Source organism: Malaya genurostris, chromosome 2 (assembly GCF_030247185.1).
Source record: "Malaya genurostris strain Urasoe2022 chromosome 2, Malgen_1.1, whole genome shotgun sequence".
Taxonomy (NCBI): domain Eukaryota; kingdom Metazoa; phylum Arthropoda; class Insecta; order Diptera; family Culicidae; genus Malaya; species Malaya genurostris.
In genome coordinates, this window is record NC_080571.1 from 328,501,411 (window position 1) to 328,527,904 (window position 26,494).

At 38.3% G+C, this 26,494-nt stretch overlaps 1 protein-coding gene across 1 annotated transcript; it reads right to left on the minus strand.

The window, feature by feature from the left end:
• Positions 1 to 1,338: 1,338 nt before the first annotated feature.
• LOC131431475 (spatacsin) lies at positions 1,339 to 22,494 on the minus strand. Its single transcript, XM_058597206.1, has 6 exons — positions 22,071 to 22,494; positions 20,336 to 20,726; positions 12,300 to 13,942; positions 3,351 to 5,168; positions 1,945 to 3,245; positions 1,339 to 1,882 (listed from the first exon to the last, which is right to left on the minus strand). Exons 1-6 carry the CDS (start codon positions 22,236 to 22,238, stop codon positions 1,513 to 1,515), a joined length of 5,691 nt encoding a protein of 1,896 aa, XP_058453189.1. The 5' UTR covers positions 22,239 to 22,494; the 3' UTR covers positions 1,339 to 1,512.
• Positions 22,495 to 26,494: the final 4,000 nt, after the last annotated feature.

A 26,494-nucleotide genomic window follows, 5' to 3' on the forward strand; every position in this document is an offset into this window, starting at 1 on the left:
GTTTATCCGGGAAACCGTATTCGTGCATTATCTGCCATAGTTGTTTTCGATCGATTGTGTCGTATGCCGCTTTGAAGTCAATGAATAGGTGATGCGTGGGTACGTTGTATTCACGACACTTCTGGAGTACTTGTCTTATCGCGAATATGTGATCCGTAGTGGCGCGGGCTCCAGTAAATCCCGCTTGGTACGGCCCTATGAATTCCTTAGCTATTGGTGATAGACGACGGCAAAGGACTTGGGAGAGTACCTTGTAGGCGGCGTTCAGCAATGTGATTGCGCGGTAATTGCAACAGTCTAGTTTATCGCCCTTTTTGTAGACGGGACATACAACTCCATCCATCCATTCCTGCAGTAGAATCTCCTCTTCCCAAATCCTAGAAATCATCCAGTGCAGCGCTCTAGCCAGTGCCTCTCCTCCATGTTTGAGCAGCTCGCCTGGCAACTGGTCATTGCCCGCGGCTTTGTTGTTCCTCAGCTTGCCAATCTCCTCACTTATCTCCGACAGATCAGAGGCTGGGAATCTGCGGTAAGTGAGTTGTAAGTAGTTGATCAGGTGATCTCTCGGTGGCTTTGTGGATATCTTTGCGGGGGAAGAAGGTGCTTCGAACTATCATTCCTCGGTAGGCTGCAAAGTTTACGCATCGTTGACCGTTGTCGTTTGTTACCGCGTACAGGCTCTCCAGCCTGATCACGGGTCTGTACATTGCCTTCCGGCCTACCTGAGCATTCATGTCGCCGATGACGAGTTTTACATCCCGCCGTGGACAGCTGTCGTAGGTTCGTTCCAGCTGCGCGTAGAATGCTTTCTTCTCGTCATCGGGTCTCGTCTCATGTGGGCAGTGCACGTTTATGATGCTGTAATTGAAGAAACGGCCCTTGATCTTCAATACGCACATTCTATCACTGATTGGCTGCCACCCAATCACGCGCTGGCGCATCTTGCCCAACACTACAAATCCCGTTCCTAGAACGTTGGTTGTGCCACAGCCCTGGTAGAAGGTAGCCGCTCGATGCCCACTTTTCCACACCTTCTGTCCCGTCCAACAAAGTTCCTGCAGTGCTACGACATCGAAGCCGCGGATTTGAAGCTCATCATGCAGCATTCGGTCGTATGCTGGGGAGCCAAGCGATTTGCAGTTCCATGTGTCAAGCTTCCAATTATAGTCCTTTGTTCGTTGCGTAGGTCTTTGCCGATTATTCCGAGTCGTATTTCTTTTTTGATCGTACGTGACATGTGTTTTCCGGGCGGCTTGTTAGGCCTGCACCAACCTCCTGTCTTGCCGGAGAATTCTGGGCTCGAGTGTGATTGACAAAAAACAATAAATTTATCTTTCATGTAACAACCGATATATTGCGAACGACGCTTATTACAATTACATATATACAAATAATGATCCGCAAATGGATTAATTATAACGAATAATTATTTAAAATTGATCCATTTGAATTACTTGCTAAACCATTCAATACTAATCATAAACGATCGTATGGAACACTATTCAAATCCTCTCAGCTACCGCTAGCAATATGTTCGTTCCGTCCATAATCACAATCTTTTAGGTAGTATAAACTATTTTCGTTGATCAGTTCGTGTAGGGTTCGCTTCAGGCCCAACAGTGATGCCAGCCGATACTTGAGGGTTACCGATTCCACAAGCTCGACCAGTGCGGCAACCGCCCGTTCCATCTCCAGTGTAACGCACGGTTCCAGCTGGAAGGTTTTGACCAGATGTTCGATCATCACATCGGTCAGTGGCATACGATCGAGATAATCTTCCAAGTACTGGGCTTCTCCGTTGATGATAAAGTGTTGATAGAGTGCAGTAGTCCAGTTGATTTCACAATCGTAATTTCGACCGATTATCAGTGCCTGTGGAATACTGTAGAAAAATGTGATGATTAGTTGTTATTTCATTATTGCAGATGGTAAAAAACTGCTTACCTTAGAATATGATTGATGTAATAAGTCAGATTCAATCCTTTTTCATCATTCTTGATATTAAGAATCGATATGCAGGTATTGTCGTTGTATGTGGCCTTTCCGCTCAATTCCTGATTGATCAATGAAATCTGAAGAGCGACGAGTTCCGCGTAGCTCGCAGTTCTTTGAGCAGAGCTCATTTTATTGTCCAGAAGATAATTTTCTGCCGCATGCATATACGCTTCCATAGCACAATTTAACTCGGAAAGTACTAGCGCCGTACATTCCAACCTGGGAATGGTCACTTTCAAACCTCCGCTCGCTAAAGAAGAGTTTGACGTTTGCTCGTGCGTCGATAGGACTTTAGCGATTGTAGATTTGGCCTCAGTTTCATACATTTCAGCAGTCTCCTTATACATTAGAAAGTGTAATGCAGCCAGTCGGAAGTACTCCTTTCGATCCGGACAGTGCCCGTGCAGATACGAGATGATAGCAGCCTTGAGACCATTCGTATGTTTCTCTTCGAATTGTCCGAGAAGTGACTCGAACTGATCATGTTTGATTAGTGTCTCGAAGCAGTAGTACATTTCTCGGTACCGACCGATACCAACAAGCAGTTTCACTATGAGATTCCAAGATTTTGCTCCCGTCAAAATGGAATTCAGTGCTTTGCAGCGTTGTAAAACCTCTACGATTCCCTCGACCGAACATTCATGTACGAAGCAATCGTGAGCTTTGATCAACAGTGCAACAATAATGGTGTTCTGTTTTTTCAACGATAAAATCTGACCATTGAAAATAGTTTTCAATTGTTCTAGCAGTTCTTGATCGGTTTCGTCCGTAGTTGAATTCGAAAGAGAGCCATGCTCAGGAGATTTTTCAAGTCGTTTGTAATGTTTGATTGCATCACAATAACGTAGCAGTAACGTTCCGAGCATCGTTGTATTCGGTGTGAGCTCGAGGAACAGATGAAACTCCCGGTCTATGTTGTAGCCCCAGAGCAATTCTTCAACTGGCTTTGCGTTACTCACCGGCGAAGCATGCTGGAGTAGATAGTACTTTGTTCGGATCACTGCCGTTACGATTTCATTTGCCAGAAAATCCGAAACCGTGGCAGTGTCCAACCGGTGAGCTGTCATAATATCGCTAACTACTTCCAACTTTTGAATGCATTCCTCCTGGATCACCTCGCTGAGGAGCCCGATCGGATCACGAATCTTCAAAATCTCGGTGTATTCTTTGTCGAGATACATGGCAACCCGATAAGTCAGCACTATGCGCTGGGCCAGCTCTTGACCGTACTTGATTTTGGCACCGAGAGTCTGGAACGAGAGAAAATAATTTTTATATAAAACCTATTTGCTATTGAAGTTTTCGATCAGCTGGTGTAATGTTAATGAATGATAAATTTATTCAAGATAACTTACATTGATCGCCTCAAAAATATTTTGTTTCTCCCTGGGTGGGACTTCCTCGAACTCCGAAGCGCACGCGCTCGTATCGGACGAATCGTTGTGGGTTGGCTTCAGCGGTGAACATAGGGAGTTGTTCATCGAACTCTGGCTGATCCTGGTGGAACGTAGGGTCCTTCGCTGGAAACGATTAGCAGCTCGTTTATAGTCCTCGTTTAGCAGTAACCTTTCCTCCTTGGACAGATTGTATAAACTAACCAGTGATTCCGCCAGTGCCATACAGAAGACGGTGAAGTGCAAATCAACCGGGCGCTGCTCAAAAATTGCTTGATAACGGAGGGCTTGGACGATGTCTCCTTTTTCCAGCAACCGATTGATTAGAGCATCCAAGCGTATGATTTGCTCTGGTTCGTTGAGCCGTAAATTGGACACGGTCAGATCGTCGATACAGGCAACTTCTTTCAGCTCCAGGAAGGTGTGATGCAAAACACACCGATCCTTCTCGTATACGTTGGTGAAGAAATCCGAGTGGTACAGTTCCAAGTTGACCGGATCTTCAGAACATTGTACATAAGCTTGGACCAACTCATATTCCAAGCGATCACGATCGAATACTTCGCTTGGGTAAAGATCTCGTTCCTGTATCAATTCAAGGGCCTTTTTCAGAACAGTGTATTTTCTGGAATCGCTATATTCGAGTTCGCTGGCGATATTTATGTAGAAATTCAGGAGCAACTCTGGTTCAAAGTTATACTTCTCCATATCGTGTCGGTATTGATCAAATGAACAAATACCACTGGCTTCGAAGGCACTAGTCCAGTATTCGAATATGATCGATTCTTTAGTAAAGTCTAGAAGATCGGCCAATTCGATCGCTTGCTTATGATAATTTTCGGTGACCAACCGTTCGCAGAGTTTCTGAAGCTCCTGGGTCAACTTATCCGTTTGCTCGAAGTAGTCGATGAAGTTAACTCGTATGCTAGTGTCTCGTATAATGTTACTAATCTTCAGGAGAAAGGCAAAGTCGATATGCTGCGTGAAACAACCGATATCTGAAGCGACTAAAGATTCTAGCAACTGAATTTGATAGTAGATCGAATCGAAGTTACAATCCAGATGGATTGTAAGAAGCTTCACGGAACCAGTGATTAGATCGTGTTTGCCGAATCCTAGTAGCTCACAATCATCTGCATTTTGAAGAAACATGCGTAGAAAGTCGGTGGTACTTTGGGAGAAGTTGGTCGCCGTTGTCTCGACAAAGTATTTCACTATGTTGAAGAGGTTTGATTCCGGATAGAACAAAGCAATGCTATCGTGAAGAATTTGTACCAATCCCATTCGGATGCAATACTCCAGGATATCTTCTAAAAAGTACGTTTCCTGTAGATTTTCTATGTTCGCGGTGTACGGAAACTCCACGGATATCATAAGCCATGTGAGCCAGCAATACTTTCGGTTCGATTCGGAAACCATTCCAGCCAGCACAGCCAACAGAGGCCACTTGCGTCGTATCGCCCGATCCAAGAGGTTAGCGAAAGTAGACGCATGATTGGAACTTTGTTGTTCCATGCTACTTCCCAGAATCAGCTGTCGGAAACTATCGAAATCGGGCAGCGGGCAGTTCTCCGTACTCTCAATTCGACTGCAATTTTTTGTCTCATTCGAACACAACAAGATTGTGGCAAACAAGTCTTGATCGTAGCGTTCGCACAGAAAACGCGTTCCATCGTACGCTGCACCGATTGTCGATTCCGAGATCACCGGCTGCGAACAGTTTCTGTTGTCGTTTTCGCTCGAGACGCTTGATTGACTCTCGACGGTGTTGTTGCTAGCCTGAAAACGATGAGACACAAACAAAAAAAAATGTGATAAGATCTATGTGGTCTGTGTGTCGGCGCCAGTCAGGCAGATTCGATTTAACAGAATGAGTTAGTGCCATAGAGAAAATTTGCAGGCCGATAACCTTTATTTTTTCAAGTGATGTTGTTATCAGTTTCCCATTTTGCTCAAGCATCCGTCGCCTAGTATTTTACGGCAGTCTAATGACACAACTTATAGCTTAATTTAAATTCGATTGACTCAGACTCATAATGTTTACTCAAGTTTTGTTACAATTGCTGGGGAAATCGCGTGACGTAGCGACGTTGGAGCCTTGACTTTTGGTTCTATATTGCATTCTCGTAAACATGCTTAGTAATCTGATCCTCTGTTACTAAGTGAATTTTATTGTATGATTTAGCAAACTTTATTCATTGGGTTTGCCGTGGGGGATTTGCAATACTAAAACGACAAATTTCCGTATAGTGAAAGAAGGATCACAAACAGCTATTTCATTATTTGGCATGTGTTTTATTTCAATTTCAGATCAGCAAGCTCTTAAAACACCCTTCATTAGAAGATGCTTCTTCGCAATGGCTCGATATATTCTCTTTTGTGCACAGTTCTAGAGTGTTTGAGATGTACAGATCTTTCGGTACGCAATCGTCATCATTCGCCTTATACCACTCTAACACGTCCTTCATGTGGTGACATGATGCCAAATTCGACCAAAAGATCATTGGGCCGTAGCGAATCTTCAGGAGGATCCGCTTTTGGAGGCACACTTTCAAATACACCTGTCAGTGCATGGTGCTTGTGGCAACGAAAAGTGTACTCCGCTTTCCGTAAGTCCGGATGTTAATGTGCTAATTTCTGTTCATAGAATTTGCGGGCAGAGCTTTTTGCGACTGTATTCTGTTTCTCGTCGCGGTTTGGAGACTTCTGAACCTTAAGGTTCAGGAAAACAGTCATTGTCGAAAAACGCAAATGCAGTTTTATTCGCTGTTGTTGAGCGGAAATTCAACAGACCAATATCAGTTTGGAACATTTTGATGAAAAAGCTGTCGTTTTTTTATTGAAGATTCATCAAGCATTAACGGAGAAAACTGCTTTTGCGTTTTTCAACAACGTAGTCCAGCTCGAGATTTGGTACTCTGCACGAAAGTCTAGCAACGTTTTAGTCACACCTCGAACTGAGGCATTCGGTTTGAACCATTTGTTTGTAATTGTTATCGGCTTTTTCCTGGATCTTTTCTGCCAATCAACAGTCTGCCGTTCTTCAGTTCGTTTCATGATACCAGGAACCGTGAAACTCGCGATTCTCAACTTTTATTTCCGATAGCGTGCACCTGATAAAATCAACTCACAGATTGCGAACAATACACATTAAATTATGTCTACTCAAAATTTCAATTGCCTTTACCCAACGCTAAGTCTGTTTTTTTAACCAACGGATCGACAGTTAAAACGATTTTTTCATCAGGAAATATATTGTCCACCCATTTTTCACTATGGTCGCCGTTCAGTTTTCACCGGGCATAGAAACCGCAATAGCCGAAATGTATGCTATTGTAATTATAGCACTTGCGTAGTGTAGCGATTCGTGGTCGCGTTACTGTTTTACCAGTTTGCGATTTTGTTGGAAGTGATAAAGTTTTGCTCATAAAACTAGTCTCTGTATTTATAATAAGATGTTTGGTATGGGAAATGGAATGTTCCGTTGAAAAAGTCGCCTATGCTTGTTAGATACTAGATGTTTGAGCTGCAAAAGTGTTTGGCCGTCAAAGGAAAGAATACTAGTTTGTTGAAAAAATATTTGGCGCGCAACGAGTTGTTTTGTGTAGAGATTTCACATGCATACTTGATCCATGTGATTCGCCATTTCGAGCCACGTGATTAATTGGGTATCAAAATTATTGCTTCCTAATGTCGCTTTCGCTTAAGAAAACCGAAACTGACCCAGGGTAGTTTCATCAAACACTTTTTTTTTTTTTTCGAAAAATCGACTTTTTTTCGAAAAATCGACTTTCTGGGACTTTAAAAAAAAATTTTTTTTAGATGACACCAAATCTTGACGTTTCATGCAATTCTAAGACGTTTGACATTAAACAAATTTCAATTTCGGAAATCTCATGTACTCCCGTCTATGGTAATTTTTCAAGATCGAAAATTTTCAAACCCTAACCGCCGGGTAGCACCCCTTACCTATGTCCGATTTAGCTCAAATTTTGCATGGGGACTTTTTTCGAGGTGGTTAAACTTAAACTTAACAATAGCGCTTAACGAAATTAGAGGTGATCCCAAAATATTGGCACCCTTATATACATTGAAGCGATAAAAAACAACGCGTTTGTCGGTTACGTCACTTATACCAACATATCTCCGGAACCAGAAGTCGCAGCCATTTGATCTTCGAACTTGATCAATGGCCCAATAGTAGCTTTCAAACGATCCTTAAGTCTGCTAAAATCGGTTCAGCCATCTCTGAGAAAATTGAGCGGTAAAAATATCTTCGAAAAGTGCACAAACACGGAGAACCCTTCGATCATAAAAATGCGATATCGCAGTTTTTGATTTTTGCGATAGTTGATTTAACTAATTTCTTTTTGATTCAACCAATATGGTTTTTGATTTGCAAATATTCATGTAGTTGAAAAATATGTTGTTTTGAATGCTGTCAAATGCCGGAGACAGTTGAAAGCCAAACAATAATCGCAATGCAAAATCAACAACTTTTTTAGTTGAAACCTGTTCGCGTCGCTTCAAAATGTCAATGAAAACAACATCGATGGTTAAAGCGTTTGGTGAAATTGTGTACATTCGATTTGAGAAATTTATGATAACAAGTGTTTATCTAGCAGCGGTGTTGTGATAAAGCTAACCTTGTTTAAGATGAAAAAGATTTGGTGACAAATTAGAATATGTTAATGTTAAAATGTTAATGTGTTTAAGGCATCATCTTTCAATACTCATTTTAGGTAAATTCAATAATTTCACAAATTTACTCGTCCCTCCGGGCACTTTTACTGATTGAAAACGTTTTTCTACATCAATCATTTCCGATCGAATCAGAAGTATTTTTTTAGAATTTAGATCTTACTGATCTCGACTTGACATGACAATGATCATACAAAAATCAAAATCACTTAGAGATCAAATCAGTTCTGATTTCGTAATGATAATTTATTCCTTGGTTAAGATCACTTGAAATCAGCAGTGATTTTTTTTTTCAAACAGTTAAATTAGTTGTTTCAACTATTGTTTCTGCTAATCGAAAAACAAAAATGACAGTTTAGTTAAAACAACAATCGATTAGTTGTACCAAATTTTAACCAATCGAATTCAGAAAATCAACCAATATTCTGGTTGAAATGGGATCGCGGGTGGTTCCGTGCACATACACACAGACAGACATTTTCCGATCTTGTCGAACTGAGTCGAATGGTATATAACACTATTGGTCTCCGAGACTCCGTTCGAAAGTCGGTTTTTCCAGCAATTCTAGTACCTGAAAAATATCCACTTTATTAGAGCTATAAAGTACGCGTGGCACGTTTTGGCAACTTGGACGCACAGAAAAGTTTCTGGGAAAACTTTCTCAACTTCTAAAAGCTTTACAAGGAACTGCTTCAAAGTTTGTTCTGTTGCTTCGGGTGAATATTCAAGTATTAGTAATTCCTTAAATTACTTTGTATGCTTCTTAAGCCAAATCTTTTTTTACGAAATTTTGGATACTTGAGCTAAATACAAATTGTGAATATATCCTACACTACCCAATGAATAACTCTAGAAAAGAAAGTTTATCAATACAAAATTCTGCGGTTAGTGTGCTTTTTTTTATCGATTACCGAAAGCAAGAATCATATCTGGAAGCGAAAACGTGGCACATTATATACTTTATTTCGAAGCCATTAGAGAGGGATCACTGTTCAGTGCATTGATTCAAAGGATGAGATGACAATCTGTACATTTCCTTAATTTTTGCTTAACGGAAGTATTTCACATTTATTTTTGGTGATGTTTTTTTTTTATCTAAAGCGAATGTGTGTCGAATCCCATTGATTGTAGCTTAAGTAATCAGCAAAATAATGGAGAGAAACGCTAACTACTTAGTCGTTTGGCAATTATGCTGTCCAAAAAAACATAAATTCGAAGAAATAATTTTTGCACGAGACGAAGTTCGACGGGTCAGCTAGTTAGTAATAATTTCGTTTATATTGATAGAATGCTGAAAGCTCTGAATCAGGCGTAATAAATCACTGATCGCAATTTATTAAAAAATATCGTCAAATTATTTCCAATCAGAAAGGTACAATACTATTATTACCCGGAACGAAATTGACTGAGCTGTAGGTGTTCGAAACCATTCTATATTTTTACTTCCCTAAATTTCAAATTTGTACACCTGTATAGAAAACAAAAATGTGTTCCACGTTAAAATCGATTGTGGTTCCTCGACGTCTTGAAAGCGCAACACCGATAAAGTAAGGGGTGATGTACGTCAGTCTTGTTCCACGATGAACGTGAAAACATTTCATCCTTTGCAAACTTTGTAACGTTATCGCATGTTTTGACATGAAGACATCGCATTCTGGTAAATATCCCCTTCTGAATGATGTAGTTTACCTCGTGAATTTTACGAGCATACATCGGTAGTACAAATCGATTGCTAAAAAAAACTAGACAGTTTGTAAACAAATAACCTTCAGAGTACACGGAAACTTCTTGACCTTTTTGACGGGTTAACCTTTGAAATCTTCTACAGTTTCTAGAATTTTTCTTCGAAACGCAATCTACTGAGTATATGTGTTTCGAATGGACACAAAAAATATTTGGGAATGTTGTTCAAATCAATATTTGGGTATGTTAAGAATGGCTGAATGCAAAAACCGGATAAGTGCAACTTAGTTTGAAAAACTCGCTTAAAAATTTTCAGAATGATTCATTGACTTTAGCAGTCGGGAAAGTCTTTTTCTCTGAAGGAAGAATTGCATAGCTGAAAACGCCGTCTTTCAACTTGTTCATTAAATATCTCGCCTTCAAAAGCATGGATCAAAAATCTAACCTGATAATGTCTAGATAATTTAATTTAGATGCGATTAGTGCATAAAAACATTTCTGTTATCGCGATAAAAATGAAGTGAATATTATTTTTGTGAAGGTAATTCGATTTCTATGGCGGTGTCATTTTTTCTGAGAGAGGAATAGCTCAGAAAAGCTGATAAACAAGCAGTAGCTTCATTGGATTTTATGTGATGTAGTCAAACTTGTAACCGAAAATATCAAAACTTTCTTGGCCATCCGGCCACATCGAGAGTCATTTTGCACGTTTGCGAGAGAGCATGGAGAGAAATGTAATATGCACAGCGAGCCACGTGGTTTTACGCGACCTACTGGACTGTGACTACATCACATAAAATCCAATAAAGCTACCGCATGTTTGGCAGCCTTTCTGAACCGATTTAATTTCTCTCTCATTTTTTGTTACGTTACCAGGAAACTGGAGCAGAAAAAATGGCACCGCCAAAGAAATCGACTTACCTTCACAAAAATAACATTCACTTCATTTTTATCGCGAAAACATAGATGTTTTTATGCACTAATCGCATCTAAATTAAATTATCTAGACATTGTCAGGATAGATTTTTGATCCATGCTTTTGAAGGCGAGATATTCAATAAACAATTCTTCTTTCAGAAAAAAAACTTTCCCAACCGCTAAAGTCAATACATCATTCTGAAATTTTCACAGAATAATCTAAGTTGATGTTCTAAGAGATTCTCAGTTGGGTTTTTTGATATTCGTCTCCTTTTCTGTGAAAATCAGGTTTGAAGCGTGAAAATAGTCTTCTAAATCACCCTAAAACACACTGGCCTCAGACCTTAATTGTTTTTGAATGCAAAACGCGGTCACAGATTTGGTAAAGGAAAAATCGTTTGAAAATATCTTAGTTGCAGAAACCAAACAAAACAATTTTGAATGAAAAAACCGCATAAAAATTTTATCCGGTTTTTTATTCAAAGTTTTTGCCAACTATCGATTGATTGATTGCATAAGGGTGATTTGTTTTAATTCTGCTAAGGCAGAATATGAGAAAAGGACAACAAGATCATTATCGACATCGATTTCATCGACAACCATCTTAATTCGTCCTCCATTTCATCCTATTAAAATAATTAGGCAACTATCAAGCGGAAGTTGAGTAAACATTCTTAAATCGTCCGAGTAACTATGTTTTTTTTTTCTCAATGAATGTGCAACCGAATATCTTCGTGTAGACTAAATTTTTTTTCACGTCCGAACAATCGAAGCTGGATTCATAAGCTCGAATTCAAAATATTTCGTTTAATGTATAATTTGAGTGCCACAAAATCTTCCCGTTCAATACATTTTGAAGCGAAATCAATTGGGGGCCAATCATGAAAATTCGACCACGTAACGGCAGCTACTCTAGTTTTGTTTACTACGCGCAATACGAAAACTTGAACTGATAGCGGTTATGAGATTACCTTAGCAAAAGCTATTTAGTTTATAATGATTAGAAATAAATCAGGAAAGCTTTATTAAATACTGACATATCAGATTAAACAGATTTTCTCAATAATACACAAACATAAGTGGTTGTTTTTGCCTCTAGTATAAATCTCCACACACAAGATTGAGAATAGAAACACTTCAATCGAGAAAATTCATATTCGGAGTTATGTTAAAATGGGGGTTGTTTTCTGCGTTTTGTTTCGGTACAACTAGAGTAGTTCGATTAACAGACTAGTTTTTCCCGGATTGAAGGAGGTTTTGTCTATCAGGTTCAATTATGGTGCATTTTATTCGCAAGTTTGCATCATCGCTATTCCATTTATCAGCCATTTTGGAATCTGTCTTTTTGTTGATGTCACTGATAAAAGTTAAGATTTTTATGTATCACTTTGACTTAGATTCTCGAATTTCATGCTTTCATTTCTCAAAGTTTTCTAATCCATCCTAATTTTAGTAGTATTGATAAGCTGAACCAGCTGTTTCTATAGTTTGGAAGCTATCTCGAATAACGGAAATGGACTGCAAAATCCCCGTAACAATTAAGTTCTTACGCTCCCAAAATTTCTCAATGATCGAATCAGTAACATGTTTATCAGTCAATCAACTCACCTTCCGTCGACGTTTGGGTGTTGCACTGTTACGTCTCCGTTGCGATGATGGCGATGATGCTCGGCGTTGCACCGGTTTCGCGTAGTACTTGATTGCTCTCATTATGTTGCTACCCAGGATCTGGTTGCGGAAACCAGTCATGCAAAGTTCCAGTATCTGCTCCTGAGGGTAGTCCAAGTATTCAGCTAACAGCAAAAACCGGAACCAATTGTTGTCATCAAGCAATTGCCGCAGATACCGTTCGGGGAACTTCAGTTGGTTAGTTCGACATAGGATGGTCATCGCTTCCAGATCAGGTAGAAGCTCGGGATCACTCCACGCTTTGTGCACCACCACATCCTCACACTTCTGCAACAGTTCTCGAGTTGTGATCTTAGACGGGCTGCTTGCAGTTTTGATCATGTTCAAACAACGTACGTAGGCACGTGTTCGCGTGCTGTCGACGCCAACAGTTTCAATGAAGGCTACACAGTGAGTGACTAAATTGGTATCATGAAAATTCGTTATGGCAATTTCTGCAACTGATTTTGCAGCGGTGTTAATTTGAGATGGTGTTATTCGGGAATAGCATCGTAGTTGCTCCAAGTAGAACAGATATAATGCATAACTAGAGCGGTACTGTTTTATATAGTGCAAATAGTTGAGCTTCACTGTAGATGCATATTTTTCACATAACACTGGATGTGCAAAATAAGGGATGATTCCGTGCTTTTTTAGCATTTGTTGAGTTATCGCTTCTTCATCTTCGTTGTCATCATCACGATTTTCAAATAGATTTTCTCTGATAGTTTCTAAACTAGGAAGGTCGTGTAGTTCCAGCAAACTTTGAACGGAAACTGATGAAGTTGGATTAGTTTTCAGTCTTATGAGAAAGTTATACAAATGAGGCAATTTTCGGAACCTTTCAATATCCTCGGGAAAATTTGTATTGCTGGAATCAAGGAAATGTTCAAATAGGTATACAATCGGGTTTTCATCGTAAAAATTTTCCTGACCATTGGTCAAATACTTTGAACACTTTTTCGAAATCTCCAGTAGTTTTTCCTTATTAATACTATCATTTTTAAGATCGTTCAGCAGTAAAAACATTTCCAGCTCCCTTCTACTATCACAGTTTGCATTATTCGCTAAAGTTCTCAAATAATCCTTGCTGACCACTGTCAGGTCCATCAGCTGAAACAACTTTCCCTCGGCGAGATGCCCGGTCAATGCCTCTCGGAAATCGTTTCCCTCAAGCCACGCCCTGTTCACCTCCAACGTTTGCGTGGTGAATAGTCGACTCAGTATCTGCAGTGGATCCGTTCGTTCATGGTCTACGAATTTCCCGTAGCTGGCCAGTGCATTCAACAGAACTTCATTCCGGCACATACTTTTCTGGTTAGAGAGCTGGGACACCATGAAATCGTTGATCTCCCACCGTCCGAACAGCTGCCGCAAGCGTTCGTTGAACCGTGGATCGTCGTAAATATCAATTTTGATTTTGGCCATATCAGCTGAGTAGCTCGTCGGGTTCTGAGTCAGCTCCGGCAGCGATCGCTGACATGCGTTGATTTGTATCCATATTTTGATCAAGTTATCGATGTTGTTCTTCAACAGATAGCTCCACACGGTATACTTGTCCAGTAGAGGGGAGATCTCCGTTTCTGGAAAAAGATGAAGGTATACAAAATCATCACAAACTTTGATTACACGAAAATAGCTGCAAAAAGAAACAGTGGATTTTCTGTAGGTTAAGGAACACTGATAATGTACACTTGAATGAACGTAATAATAGCCGGGTATCGACGATTGGTGGAGTTTGCTCTTTCGTTATATTCGAGTTTGACGCATATTACGACGCAACGGTAGAGATTTCCTCGCGACTCGTACGAAAAACAGGCCATCGTCGAGAATAAAAGCGGATTAATTGCAGCAATGGATTGATTTATTAGTGTAATTGAATCCTGCCCTGAAGGGACGTAATCTTCGTTTTGGGTCATTATGAAACCAATTAAGCTTGCGACGAACTGGTCGTACGCCATTGTATATGGTTTTAATTAAGCATTTTTAATCTGATAACTGGTACCGACGTTTGATGTTTACGTTGTGTAAATATTTTGACTTTTGTGAACGATAACCGCCACATTGTGGAACCGAATAATTTTTGACAGCAGCGGCTCACAAAAAAAGTCCCATATGCAGAGGATGTCCAACGGGAACGGAACAGATTTGCCGAATGTGACAACAGAAGAGAATTTCTGGAAAAAGTGCGCTTCAATAACAGTTAAGTAAATGTAACCAAAAAAGTAGGTAAAAGGTAGATGGTTTTATTGTTATCACCTAGAAGCTGCATATAATATACAAATGTAAGTACTGTTTTACTATTCCGTTTTCGAATTCTCGTTTGAACTTCCCGGATGCATTAAAATTTAATCTTAACCTTGACCTTCCATTTTGGCTTCAATTAAAATGACGTATGACGCAACTGTATTTTAGACCAACTCGTTATTCCTCTCCTGGTTGGTAACAATGCACAGTTTAATAGACGATTAAAAGATTGTTTTATAGACAAAATTATTTAGAATGCTGTTTCTTTCATGTGTTACGTGAGTGCTAGCTTCAAGACTTCGTTGGTCAGCAGTTAGCTTTGAACTCGAGATATATTTTAGAAACTCATAGTTACTTCAATATGTTTACGTTTCGTCTTTGATTCATCAGTGCAAAGCAGTTCAAATTGAATTGCTTAATGCAAAACTCGACAGTTCAATTTGAATCGCTAAGAAGACGTAAAGTTTCTGCTATTTACAGAACACTTTTTTGTTTTGCATCGGAATGCAATGTCTATACTGACGTGCCGAACGAAAACGTGTTTTCGACTATTTCTGACCGGCTTTAATATTGAAAACCGGTTATGAGCCCTAGCACAAAATTTGGCTAACCCCTGAATGATCATAGATACTTATAAAATAAGCGACGTTTTACATTTTGTAGTGTGTCTGTTACTGTTTGGCGTGCTGGAAATGATACTAGAAATAGGAGGGCCTTGTGTATTTTTTTTGCCATGCTCGAATTTCTTGGTGCCGATTGTTTTTATAGCCGTCCAACGGATGTTTTAAGGAGGTTTGTTTTTTAATGGGGATTACTCTATTGTTTGAAAGTTGTTTTGACAGTGTAAAGTGACGTCTCTACTCAGTAATGTTTGGCAAATCATCATGAATAGGTTAACTTTAGAACAACGCTTCCAAATCGGTGAATTTTATGGTGCACATAATCGTCCGTCTTAGACCATCATAAAGAATGTAACTATCAAATTTCGGTCTACAATCACTCTTTTGGATGCCAAGTCATCGAAGAATAACCGATGCATCCCGATAAATGTTGGGTACGGTCCTGATTGCTTTAAAAATTAGGAAGGATGACGCGTTACCGTAAATGGAAATCGATACAGAACCATGATCCATGAATTTTTGTTACCAATTTTTAAAGATAATGGACCAAATGTGGTTTCAACAAGATGGTGCCACTTGTCATACTGCGGCCGAAACAATCGACTTATTGAAAGAACATTTCAACGCTGAATTCCTTCAAACCGTTGGTCTTGACGATTGATTATTGCCAATGATGCCAATCCGTCATACGCAGATAAAAATATTTTGTGATTTTACATTTATTTTCATGCACATTTTTGGAGCAGGCAATTGAATGGAAATTTACATTACAAAACGAAGCGGTTTGTAAATATACAGTCTTGTTCAATAAAAAACTAAATGAATTTTAATGTAATCTTACATCAATCATGGTTTTAAATCAGATTTTCGTTTCAACTGGTGTCTATTTTATAGTACTATCGGTTTACATGTCGTGTAAGTTTCATTTTTTCTTTCTGTGTATGTTAGATTACATTAAGACAGGTCGAATCATTATAAATCGCGGATAGTACAGAAAAAAACTGACAAAAAGACATCTGAAACAAAAGTCGATTCTTGTGAAGGATGTTTTTTAAGAGCTTGCAAATTTGAAATTTAAATAAAACACATGCCAATATTTTTTATCTGGTAGATAATTTTTTGGCAGTTAACATTTAAGTATGATTTCGGGCATATGGCCACCACAACTATTTTTCTCAAAGGTCATTCTGGAGGTTCAATTGTCGACCACTTTTTCAAGCATTCGAGGGCGTAATGACATCATGAATATTGGTTTTCAAAGCATCAATCGTTGCTGGTTTATCCACATAAACCAATGACTTCACGTATCGCCACAAAAATAATCGAGTGACGTCTAATCACAGGAACGCGGAGGCCAATTCACCGGTCCATTTATCGAAATAATGTTATCGTTGAAATGTTTTTTCAATTTTCCGGAGCTGGAAATCATATCCTGGTAAAATTCAATATCTTAGTTTGTTTAAATTCTTCTAGTCATAACCAAAATATCAATGTGAGTTCCATTTCGGACTCTTTGGTCGATAATTCATGTACTTCAATAACCGAGTTCACGAAAATCAATGGAACTCGTTCAGTCGTTCATCATCAAGACCACCAAATCGATACAATTTAGGGTATATCTTGGCAGATTGGAAATTTATTGCCGATCGTACTCCGAATAAAGTTCGATCGCAGCCTAGCAGTGCGGAAGCTCTTTGTTTTGTATCAAAGTTTGTGGAAATCGGTTCAGTTTGGTGTACTTTTTGTTACTAACGCGCACATACATAAACACATACGAACACTCAAACACACACAGACATTTTCTGATCTTGACGATTTGAATCGAATGGTGTATCGGCCATGCGATCACGAGCTCAGTTGAAAATCCGTTTTTCTAAGCTATTGCATATGAAATCTTTCTATATGAGAAAAAGAAAATGGATCGGGGTCGAAGAACTGCAAGAGCCGACATATGATTTGTAACGGATCGTTCAATTAGTAAAGCGTTTTTTTTTGTTTCAATTATAGATATTTTAACACCTTAAGGTCATTCGCCTCTTCGGTGTGGAAAATCTTTCTCACCCTAAAGTTTGCTTCACTTAGAATTGGAACAAACTTTTGCTCATATTGTGGTATGATTTTTGACCTTCTACACATAGACTGTACTTTGTAAACAATCAACAAGGAAGCTGAAAGAAGGCAAAAAATTGTGCACAGTTGTTTGGAAAATCCATTGTGGAAAATCCATTGGCTAGCTAAACAGCTGAAATTGCCCAGAAATATCGTATGGCGCGTTATCAAACGGTATAAGGAAACATTGACGACGATTCGGAAGCCTTGAGCCAATCGTCGGAGTGGAACTGTCGAGCGGAAACTGCGTGGTAAGATTTTGAAGACGATTAAGAGGAATCCTAATCTGTCGGTGATTTGACCAGAAAACTCGGTGCTGCCCATAGTACCGGGAGAGGAGAACTCGACTCCGGGAAGGAATCAAGTCGTATCGAGCTAGCAAACAGCCAAATCGGACCATAAAACAGAATAGTGTGGTTAAAATTCCAGCTCGGAAACTATATGACCAGGTGTTGACCAAGTTCGACGGGTGTCTCCTGATGGACGATGAAACCTATGACTGGGGATGTTCCAGTCAAATTTAATATTGTTTTTGCCAACAAATTTGCAAGAAAATTTATGATTTAGCAGGGCATTTGGAGCTGTGGCAAAATTACAGTCGTTACAGCAAAGTCGTTTAAGAATGGTATGCAGAGAAAGGGGTCCAGTTTGTTCCGAAAAACCTTAACGCACCCAACTGCCCCCCAGTTCCGCCCTACTGAGAAATACTGGGAAATCATCAAGAGGAGACTCAAGGCAAAGGAAAAGGTTGCCAGAGACATCAATCGGATGACGACCTGGTGGAATAAGATAGCTAAAACGATAGTTGAAGAAGGTGTGCGGCGCCTAATGAGCCGTGACGAATAATTTTATCCGTATTTTTTCTTAAAAGTATGAAGAAAACTCTACATTTGTATAAAAAAGATCTTGAATTCAATAATAAACAACTGAAATACAGGCAATTGTCTTTGTTCCAATTCTATCTGAAGCAAGCTTTATGTGCGGGGTTGGGAATCGAACCCAGGTGGGCTGCGTTAATGTAGCGTTTACACTTGTACTGGTTGCCAGCATGCTGAAGCCAGTGTACTGGCAAGCCAGCAGCTGGCAATGTTTACTTTATTGCTGGCAATTTCATGCTGGTAAAATTTGTAAAAATTATAAACAACCATGAAATATATCCTTTGAGTACTTAAATCAACATTGTCATAATTTATATCGATCCACTTTACGCAAACGAATTATGCTGGCAGCCAGCAGAAGTGTAAACGGGGCATAAAGGCATCGACTATACCTTCACCCGTCCCTTTTTTCAAAGTCTATGTTCTGTTTTTTTCTTGATTTTTACGCAAAATGTACTTTTTCGTCAAAAAAATATACGACCGTTACTGATATTCGATAGTAGATTTTTAGTTAGGTTACGCATCACACTTCAAATTATTACAAGAAAAAATCAATGATTTTTTGCTTGGTAGCCAGTTGCCCTGATAAACTTATTTGAATATATTGGTTTGAAAGCGGATTACAGATTTTTCATAGCGCTATACGCTTATTTCATTCTGTTCTATAATGGTTTAATCGGTCGATATGATAGCAATAATTTACCTGGGTTGATTCAATGAGAACGATTTTCGATATTGGGAAGTGTGAAGGAAGCGTATGAGTTTCATTCGTATCCGGTTTGGTCTCTGATATTACCCGCTTTCTATTATTTCGAACAGTTTTAATACCAAATTTGAAATCGATATACGTTCACGTTTTAGTTTTGCTTTCCTCTGTTGAAAAGATATAGAATTATTATATATCTCATCTCGACGAAATTTTCGGAAAATGTAAAAGATTTTTTTCTCCACATATATGTCTAAACCTATTTCAACAAGCTATTATCGGGAAAGCTACTGCGAAGAAAAACTTATGTAAATTACCTTAAGAAATAAACGTAATCATGAAAAAAGCTATTCATTTAAAAAAAAAATGAAGCTCAAATTGCTGTCACTTGAGGTCCCGGAAATATAATGGTATTAGTGACGTAACGGACAAGATGAATTCTTTTTTCTGTCGGCTCATTTTTTCGGAGATGACTAAATCGATTTCAATTAGTTTAGGCATGTTTAAAAGCTACCATTAAATTATTGGTCAAGTTCGAGGACCAAATTACTGGCATTCCCGGGGGATAAGTAGATGATTTTCTATATTTGAAGCACGAGTAAAATACTACTTGGGTTGCCTTCTTCTGGTACAATTTCCAGATTCAAAATTTATAATAATCACATATCTATAAATAGTATTATGTAATTAATTAGGTACATGTGTTCCAAATGAAGAAGTTTTTGCTACACTAAGCAGTGTTGATAACGGCTTAGCCCCCCTTGAAGGAACTGAACAAATTTATACAAATCGATCTCGGTAGGATTCCATGCATGATAAGAGACATTTTCGTGTCAATGACTAGGTGTTGTATTAGCGATTAGTTCTATAGATTATTATTGGTTGGAAAACGCTCTGGCAGACTTTGTCAGAGTTTCAAAGAAACGCTGATTCGAAAATCAAGATTTTTATAGACTATGTGTATTTCCAGCAAATAGAAAGGAACATCTTTAATTCGATATTTAACTTATACCAATCAAATGCAGTTTTGTCATTAATAGTAAGCAACTTGAAATACGTGTATGGGCGAAAGTGCACGACTATACCAATGCAGTATTTAGTCAATATTTTCACATTCAAAACAGCCATACTGTCTACTGATTTCATTCAGTTTAGTTTTTATTAGAGCGGCAAAAAATGAGTCAGAATCCTAAATCCTAATGCTAATCAGTCACTCGAAATACAACGTATTGCATGAACTTTGACACGTAGAATGTAATCACGATGAGATTACTAACAATCTACCCGATCTATGAGGTGCCAACTAAAAATTGTTCGGCATTGATAAGACACGGCACATGGTAGATGTTGAATGAAAAGCTATTAAAACTTACATCATCTCTTAGAGACGGATTTCATCACAAAATTACTACTCACCTTGATTCTTGAAAAACAAATCCAGTGCGACCGCATTTCGGTACGCTTCCTCCTTGGCATAGAACGTATTGAATGACATGGTTTCGATTTCCAGCACACTGTAGCCACTGTCGAGCTCACGAAGTAACTCAGCCAACTGGCGCACGTTGCCCTTGAGCAGGCAGTACACCCTCCAGTTGGCCTCGATCAGTCTTTCTTCGCCGGATTCGCCACTATAGTTTTCGATAGTTTTGGCCAAATGCTCCCGAATATAGGCCCTCAGGTCGTAGTCACTCGTTTCCGCCGCGATTTGATAGAACACATATTTCGACACCCAATTGATGTTGGCTAGAATATGTTCCGCCTTGTAGAGCTGTCGGTTTGTCAGCAACCGATGAACGTACGCGTTAACCTGTGGATGCGAGCAAGCACAAACCGTTAATGGCGAGCATCATGAGTCTATTGAAGCAGGAAGCTTCAATTGCAAGAACATCTGCGACGAAGAGTCGTACGACAAGGAGAGGAGAGTACAAAAATAGTCACTGGAAACTGATAGGCGGCACGATTCCGACCGGTGAACTGGTATTGGGCGGATTTTCTATTATTGCAAGCTAAGCTAATTTTAATTTGTCTTACGACGGATGGCCAATCACAGCAAACTTGAAGAAAAAATACTGTATGTATAGAATTTTAAACAGTGAAAAATGGAGTGCTTCGAAAATTCTTTAGTAACCTGCTAACTTCTGATTGGATAAGCTGATTTGTAAAATAGTTCTGTTATTTGAACAACGTTTCAATGTTCCTATTTGTATGGGCGCCATCTGGTCGCAAAGATGGATGTGGAAAATAATAATCACACACATAGTCGTGGAAGTTGCGTCTTTGCCTGAAGCTCAGTGATAAGAGGTTAGCAATTGAAATCATGTTGAATTTGTCATTTTGATTATTGATCAATCACTGACATTTGACATCTTGTTACTACCTGTTCAGCTCATAAATATGTTTAACTTTCTTTGTACAAAGAAATGGACTACAACTAAAGTAAGCGGAACAATTTTTTTTAAATCTTATTTGATGCCTAATGAGTTACATACGGACAGGTATTTTTCACCTTGTTCGACTCATCTACCTGTTTTGTTTACTTCGAATTCAACCTTTCGAGTTCTAATAACAAATTTTTTAAGCCTGTGTATTTAGTAATCGAGTACAGGTAGGCTGCTCGCCTTAATCTATCTGGATGGCATGTAAAGCCAGAATCCATCTGGCAATATTATCAATTCAAGTAAGCCATCGTTGTACGCCACTGAAACACACGTAGGTAAGTGGCAACTAAAGCGTCGTCGTGAGCTTTACCGAACAGCTGTGCCATGCCGCGTTCTGATAAGCCTTTCATCAGCTAGCTCAGTACAGTGAACTGAGCAAGGACCTGGCACAGTAAAATGACCTAAATGCTACACACATTGTATTCAAACTTCTTCGTCACGCATACAACAATGCGGTGCTGATGGGTGACGTGAGGCTTAAGATAATGCTAAAGATTATAAAAGAGACCTCATTCATATCATTTGTTGTTGTTGTCAACTTTATTTGCTCAAGCTCAACATTGGCAAAACTCTGTAGTTTACTTCAGGAAGTAAATACTGAACTGATACCGGAATAATTAAATACCGAAATTTCATCACTGGGTGTCTATTATCTTTGCAGTTCAATAAAAATTCTAATATAAATAAAACAAAAACAGGGGCGTTATTCTTACCTTCTGAAGAAAATAATTCCTTGCTTCGGTATGTGTCAACTCATTCTTTTCGGCCAGATAGGTAATGCAGAGCTGGACGTGTTTGCCTTTAGTGGCTACATCCTTAATAATAACTTCGTCGTCCAACTTCTCCCAGCCTTTGGTAATGATGTCTTTCTCTGGCGGCATACCTGGAATCCGCTGATGATATCACCGCTTTATTACACGCCCGACTGCTTGTGTAAACATATAGGTCAAGAAAACAACGAACACTTCTCTAAGGCCCAGCTTATATAGTCTACTCAACACATATTAGAATAAACGTACGCAATTTGTCTACATTCAAAATATAGCGGCACCGGTGAGAAAAACTAGTTTTTTTTCATGTAATTCGCGTTGATTTTTAGTATCAGGTTTCACGGAAAACCATTGGCAGAATTAAGGAACAAAGGCAATAAAAACAAATAAATCATGACTTTGACGTTTCACTTGCCATTCTCAACAGCTGATTCAATGTTGCCAGTCTGTGTCAGTTTGGCTGCGTGCTTATATATTTACATTCATTCGTGTATAGGGTAAACTTCACAGTTTTGTACAAAAAATCTAACTCAATTGTCATGTCGCGGAACCAAACTTTGAGCAAAGAGAGATTGTTTCTCGTTGTTCAAAGTATTGACTCTAAACAAAAAAAAAAACAGCATTGAACAAATATCTGAACTTAGGCTTTACTGTAATAGTGTATCTTAATTCTTGGAAATTTGTTTCTGTGATATTATTTCTTAGAACTGAAGCGAAGACATTCGTACTGATCATTTGAAATGCAATTGATTGCATTCTTAAGATTATATCTTTAATAATACATCCATAGTTCGTAGCCTCATTGGATTTCACGACCAGCCGTGACTTTTGGGCAGTTTCACAGTAATACAGAGTCAATCTGATTAATAATTTGTTTGAAGCTTTGGATTTATGAATCTTTGCTAAGCCTTATAAAATCTCGATTGTTTAAAACAAAACGTGCTTACCCCATTTAGAAGTAAAATGAAATCTTTCTACTTTGTAAAATAAATAATGTGAAAAAATCTTTTTTTTCATCAATTCACATTTGTTTTTTTTTTGCAGGAATATTCTTCGGTGGTTTTAGTTATCATGACATTATTTTAATGACCGTTTTTTTAAATGACAGTTTGAAATTTTAGTCACTCATTACCCTATAACTACCGAACGTTGCAAGAGTTTAACGATAGAATAAAAATTTTTTTAACAATTGAATTCTACTATAAGTATATTACGTCACTATACACATTCAGTATGTATCACAACAACACTTTTAAAAACATGTATAAAAGACGTCACATCACAGATACGTATTTCGAATTCTACTTAAATTCTTCTTTAGTGTGTCAGGTTTCTAAGTAAATCAGACCCTGTTAATTAGTGAAGAGTTTAACTTTTCCAGAATCCTAAATACTTCCATATCAGATCAACTGATCAATGAGTTTTGGGGTTACTCCAAGAATTTGTGCATAAAATGCGGTAGTGTCCACATGATTAGGCACCTCAAAAAAATTATTTATAATTCATGTAGGTATAAGACCAACGCATTTAATAAATTGTTAGAAAATCGTGATAACTTCTGAAAGAGTTTTAGTAATTTTTAGTGAATTTATTAAAAATGCAAGAAAAACTCAAATTTGGTGTGATAATGTTAAATTCGAAAATGTACAAACTTCAAACTTAGTAGAATAGTTATTCATCGTTTTATTTTATTGAGTCATTCATACAATCGCTTTCCTTCAAAGATAATTCAAATACATTTTAAGTTTAGTCACTGTATTCTACATTTAAATTTTACTGTGCTATTGTTTTGTTATTGAAAACACCTTTATTAGATATTATTCTGCTCATGCTACTATATCAACCTCACAGTTTAAATAAGTTCAAAGTGTTTATGTTCCTTAGGAAACAATAGCAGAATAAGGTATGCTTTAAATATTTTTTTACATGCTACTGTGGGCAAAATTTTTTTTCTAGGTTGGTTCGTGGACATATTTTTTTTCTAGGTTGGTATGACTGTCGGTGACATCTGTGCCAAGTGTCGCGTCAAAATATTCATTAATGTTTAGTATACGCTTGTCTTTCTGAAGTATTAAAAGTACAATCGGCGATTTCCACTATGAGTGGAATTATTCAACAAAGAAGTTTCATTAAATTTTGTACGCGGCATAAAACTTCTGGTGTCGAAACGTTCAGAGTATTGCAAAAGGCCTTTGGTGATAATTGTATGTCACGAGCAAGTGTTTTTGATTTTGTACAAGTTGTTCAAAAAGGGTAGAGAACGCGTCAACATCAACTGATTATGATTATCGAGGTGCCCGAATTCCTCCCGACCAGTCAAACTGTCAACAAGGAATACTATTTGAGTGTTATGTGTCATTTGCGCGAAGCTATTTGTAAAAATAGGCCGGAATTGTGGGTCGAAAACTCTTGGTTTTTGCACCACGATAATGCACCGTCGCATACTGTTTTGATTTTTCATATTTTTTTCGCCAAAAATTCTACCAATATCCGTATTTGCCTGATTTGGCTCCGTGTATTCAGTAAACTCAAACCACCGCTCCGGGGAAACCTATTTGAGTCAACTGAAGACTTCAAACGTGAATCTACGCGCCAGTAGGTCGCATAAAACCACGAGGCTCGCTGTGCGTATTACATTTCTCTCCATGCTCTCTCGCAAATGTGCAAAATGACTCTCGATGTGGTCGGATTGCCAAGAGAATTTTGATATTTTCGGTTACAAATTTGACACAAACGAATTTCCAGACATGACAGTCACGATAATCTCGCGCTCCACCAAGCGCTGAGTGCGGTCATTTTACAAAGTACCGAGAACGAACCAGATTTTTTTTTAATATTTGCTAGCACATACATGTCTATATTATTTATCTTTGGTTTGACTACATCACATAAAATACAAGAAAGCTACCGCTTGGTTGGCAGCCTTTTTGAGTCGATTTTATTTCTCTCTCATGTTTCGTTACGTTACCAGGGAACTAAAATGGCGCCGCCATAGAAATCGACTTACCTTCACAAATATAACATTCACTTCTTTTTTATCGCGACAACATATATGTTTTTATGCACTAATCGTATCTAAATTAAATTATCTAGACATTGTCAGGATAGATTTTTGATCCATGCTTTTGAAGGCGAGATATTCAATGAACAAGTTGAAAGTTGCCGTTTTCAGCTATGCAATTCTTCCTTCAGAAAAAAGACTTTCCCGACCGCTAAAGACAATGAATCATTCTGAAATTTTCACAGAATAATCTAAACTAATTTTCTAAGAGATTTTCAGTTGGGTTTTTTGATATTCGTCACCGTTTCTGAGAAAATAAAATTTGAAGCGTGAAAATCGCCCTGTAAAACGCCTTAAAACACACTGGCCTCAGCCTTTAACAACTGTATTGAGGATTGGAAAAACCGGTGGCACAAGTGTATTAGGGCGGGGTGGGGTTCATTATTTGAGGGGGACGAAATAGATTTGGAAGAATAACTAAAGAATTTTGAAATTATGAATAAAGTCTTACTATTTTTTATCCACACATGCGAAAGTGCCAAAATAATTAAGTACCTCAAGAAGACAAGAAAATGATTTTTAAACTAAATTGAACATGACTAAGCTTGAAATTTTGCGAAATCGAAAGGTTTTTTTTATGCCAAATGCCTTAGAATTGCATGAAACAAAGTCATCGAAAATAATCGACTGCGATTTTCGTACTTTTGAACAGATGTTTCCAATAGTATTCAAACGTCTCTGAACACATATCGAATTACGATTTAAACTTGGTATATAATATTGGCAAACTCTAGTCTATTCTCAATTGAAAAATTGGAGACTTTGTGAGTCGATTTTTTCAAAGAAATATTTTTTTTGGACGTTTCATGTATTTCTAAGATATCTGGTGCAAAAAAAAATCGATTGCTCTAATTTCATGTAACCGACCCTCATCATAAAAACACGAATTTTCATGCAAGTGTTTTCGAATAAGAAACAATACTTCATCGCAACCTGTTCATGAAAGAGGAGCTTGCAAAACACGACAGTTTCATAAAATATTAAAATACTATTGAAATATTATTCATATATTACCATTAGAGTCTGGATTAGTATCAACGTTCAACACATGCCTTCTATACCCTACTGTCCAACAAGAAGCCTTATTCGTATGCTCAGTTTATAGGTAAGCTTTTTCGATTTTTGTTTACCAACAAATCGCACATTTGTTCGAATGAACCGGCAAACTCATACAGCCATCTGCGTTCTGAGCTTTCCGTTTGAGAGCGAATGCGGTAATCACCACGATATGACTTTCTCTTTCGTACGATCGTGCCTCTCTCACTACTTTGCCATACAGTCAGACCTGATGAGAAGCGGCGAATGT

Coding starts and splice junctions, on each gene's coding strand:
- LOC131431475 (XM_058597206.1), bottom strand. CDS start 22,238: ATGCCGCCAGAGAAAGACATCATTACCAAAGGCTGGGAGAAGTTGGAC. Junction 13,943..20,335: donor TTTGTTTTTCAAGAATCAAG/GTGAGTAGTAAT, acceptor ATCTTTTTCCAG/AAACGGAGATCTCCCCTCTA. Junction 5,169..12,299: donor CACCCAAACGTCGACGGAAG/GTGAGTTGATTG, acceptor CATCGTTTTCAG/GCTAGCAACAACACCGTCGA.